Source organism: Mus caroli, chromosome 3, assembly GCF_900094665.2.
Source record: "Mus caroli chromosome 3, CAROLI_EIJ_v1.1, whole genome shotgun sequence".
Taxonomy (NCBI): Eukaryota; Metazoa; Chordata; class Mammalia; order Rodentia; family Muridae; genus Mus; species Mus caroli.
In genome coordinates, this window is record NC_034572.1 from 107,050,989 (window position 1) to 107,054,072 (window position 3,084).

The 3,084-nt window shown below is 34.7% G+C and overlaps 1 protein-coding gene across 3 annotated transcripts in view; it reads right to left on the reverse strand.

Moving 5' to 3' along the window:
* Positions 1-2,373: 2,373 nt before the first annotated feature.
* The window catches only part of LOC110291309 (pancreatic alpha-amylase), a 10,732-nt gene continuing 10,021 nt past the window's right edge, over positions 2,374-3,084 (reverse strand). For 2 of the 3 annotated variants that reach the window (XM_021158384.1, XM_021158383.1), the window contains one exon: positions 2,374-2,597. In XM_021158384.1, the coding sequence (XP_021014043.1) occupies positions 2,408-2,597 (190 nt within the window). In that variant the 3' untranslated portion in view covers positions 2,374-2,407. The remainder of the gene's footprint in view (positions 2,598-3,084) is intronic. The other variant, XM_021158385.1, reaches the window with a different exon arrangement.

Sequence of the window (3,084 nt, forward strand, 5' to 3'; positions counted from 1 at the left end):
ATATATATATATATATGAAAAAGAGTTAAGAAAGACATTGCAAACTGGTGGAGCAACTGTAGGAACAAGCATGGCAAATGCTCAAAAGCTAAAAATATGTCCACTCTATGTTACTATATGATCAGGTATAAACATTATGTGTTTTATTTCTATTGAACAGTCATAAGATCAGCCATGACATGACCTCACTATACTGCAAAGGATTCTGAAAATGAAAAAGCACTCAAATGCATTAAGAGGAAATAAGAAAAATGTGAGAAATCTTCATCTATTATATATCTGACTGGAGATTGAAATCCAAAGTATTCATGATATATATCAAAATACCCTACTTATTTATTTTATTGAGTTCTTGAGGCAAGGTCTTGGAATTTTGAATATATAATAGGCTGTATACACTCATAGAGATATATCTGCCTCCCACATGATGGAAATTTGGCATGTATGTATATGATATCTGGTCTGACCTCTTGGTATTAGATAAGCAAAAGGGATAAATCCAGGGAAAATTTATTCTCTTTCTCAGCAGTTAATAATTTCCTCGATTACGTAGCAGAAGGGTAGGATCCTGTGATTTTAGCTTCTTCAACCTTAGCATGTCTATTCATGATGTACCTGTTTAAGTCTTAATTATCCAGTGATTTTGAGGTAGCACAGTTGAACTTTCATGTCGTTTCTAGATGACACAATCGCACACCAGACATTCTGGTACTCTGTCTCTTAACTTTCTGCTTCCTACTGTGTGATCTTCCTTAAGCCTGAGGTGCAGGCCCAGTGTTATAGAGGTATCAATTGGAGCTGGACACAGCACAGTTGATCTCTGTTCTTTAACCTGTTGATATTATATATATATACATATATCGGCATCTTTTTGTTAAAAATAAATCTGCTTTGAGAAAAACAGAAAAGCTTCTTTAATGGAAAGTCAGATTTAGACATATTTGTATACAAGGATAACTAGTTATAAACATTTTTGAATTACACTGGGTTAGTAAAATGGCAGTGGCATATTCTCCCCTAAGATTCATAGCCTCAGAGGTCATGGGTGTTTTGCTAAGATTACAGAACCAGATATTTCCCTCTTAGAGAGAAAGCCTCCAGTCCAGTTAGATAGTAGATACATATATGTATAGCATGTTTTAGTTATGTATTTGGGAATATATATATACATATATATTTGTCTATATATATATGTGTGTGTATAGTGTATAAATGTTAGTTAATCATATATATAAACATATACATGAAACATGTATATATATTGTTTAATCATAATGTATGTGTGAGTGATGTGTGTGTGTGTGTAAGAAAAAAATTAAGAAAAATACTAATGTATTGGGCACTTATCTATTGATATAGATAGATATTAATATTTAAGAAAAAGAAACTAAATGTTAACAAATTCAGATAAATTGAAATTATGTATCTTTTCATCATAATACAAGAAAACTTAAATCAAAAAAATTTAAAAAGAAACTATGAGTTCAAGAAGAAGCAAGGGGAGAGTGGAGGAAGGAGATAAAAGAATGAGGAAAATTCTGTATTTATGATTTAATTACAAAAGCATTTATTTGTTTGATCCAGTAATAGCTAAATGATTATAGAGGTAGCTAATACCTTTGTGATTTGAATTTTGACACAATTCTTAGAGGACTTTTAGTTGTGCCCATAAATCTGTGGCATTTAAAATTATAATACTGGGAAACAACATACTATTCTCATATCAAATTGGCACAGTGCCTGCTAAATATTTCTGAATATACTACTGAAGGAGAATTAGAAAATGAGCTGCTAAGAGAAGAGCCACTATTCTTCACCAGTGTTGCCTCAGATGAGTCTTTCAATGTCCAATGGGACATAACCCCTCCAAAAATATGTGGCAAGCAGAAAAAGGACTGGATACATGGGAAATAAAGGTCTAATTGATATGTTTTACTAATCATTGATCAGTGAAGGTTGTGTTTGCAGTGCAAAAAAATAGTATATTTTGCTTTGTATAACATTCAGATATCTGAGACATTCTAATGCTTAGTAGATCTTACGTGTAGTTAGATGATGATGATTCTATGTGAGTTTTGTGATTTTTGCTTATTCACGTTTATTGCTTATGGTTTTTACTACAAGGAAATGAAATCTAAGAATTAAGGGACATACAAAAGCAGATAAAGTACTTTTCAGGGAAGCCTGATGAATTGTTAGATCCCCACAGCTCATGGGAAAAGGCAGAGAGGTTACAGCATGGCACAGGATTGTTTAAATATCCTACATACATTCCAGTACTCAGACAGACACAGCAACACGCACACATGATAATAAAAAAGAAAATAGAAATTAAAACTATTATACGGAGCACATAAAAAAAAGCAGACTCAATTGATGTGCTGTCTACATGTCTTTAATTTGATTCTTACAGTTTTGAGTCAGCATGGATTGCAATAAATGGGTCCTCAGCAGAGTTACTAATGGAAAAGTGAGCTTTGCCATCACTGCCAACATTTACTCTAAGTCCAGTGCAATTGCCATCGACCTTATCTCCAGAAATGACATCACAGTATGTGCCAGCAGGAAGACCAGTCTGTAAAGTGGCTGACAAAGCCCTGGGGGAAAAAAAAAGTTAATATTTAATTGGAATTCAACCCAGTTAAATGCAGAAAGATCCATTATGTATTCTCCACAGAATGGGAAGTCCCTCAACCTTGTGCTATAGAACAGTAAGAACTCAGAGCTCAGTAAAAGAATCAGAGCACCAAGACTGTGTCAGCTGGAGCAAGCAAATTCTCTATCCCCAATGCCGCAGACCCTCTGGGTCCCTGTGTCTGCGTGGAACGGGTCTCTCGACTCAGGTGGGCAAAGTGTGGATGAATGACAAACACACAGGAGAGATCGTGTGGAATCTGAGTGTAATTTTTGAATTGAGCATCAGACTTTTTATGCAGAGGACAATAAGGAAGTTGGGTGACATATTCGAAAGGTACAATTGAGGTAACCGGAATTTATGAAATTCCTAGGCAAATGGATGGACCTGGAGGGCATCATCCTGAGTGAGGTAACACAATCACAAAGGAACTCACACAATATGTACTC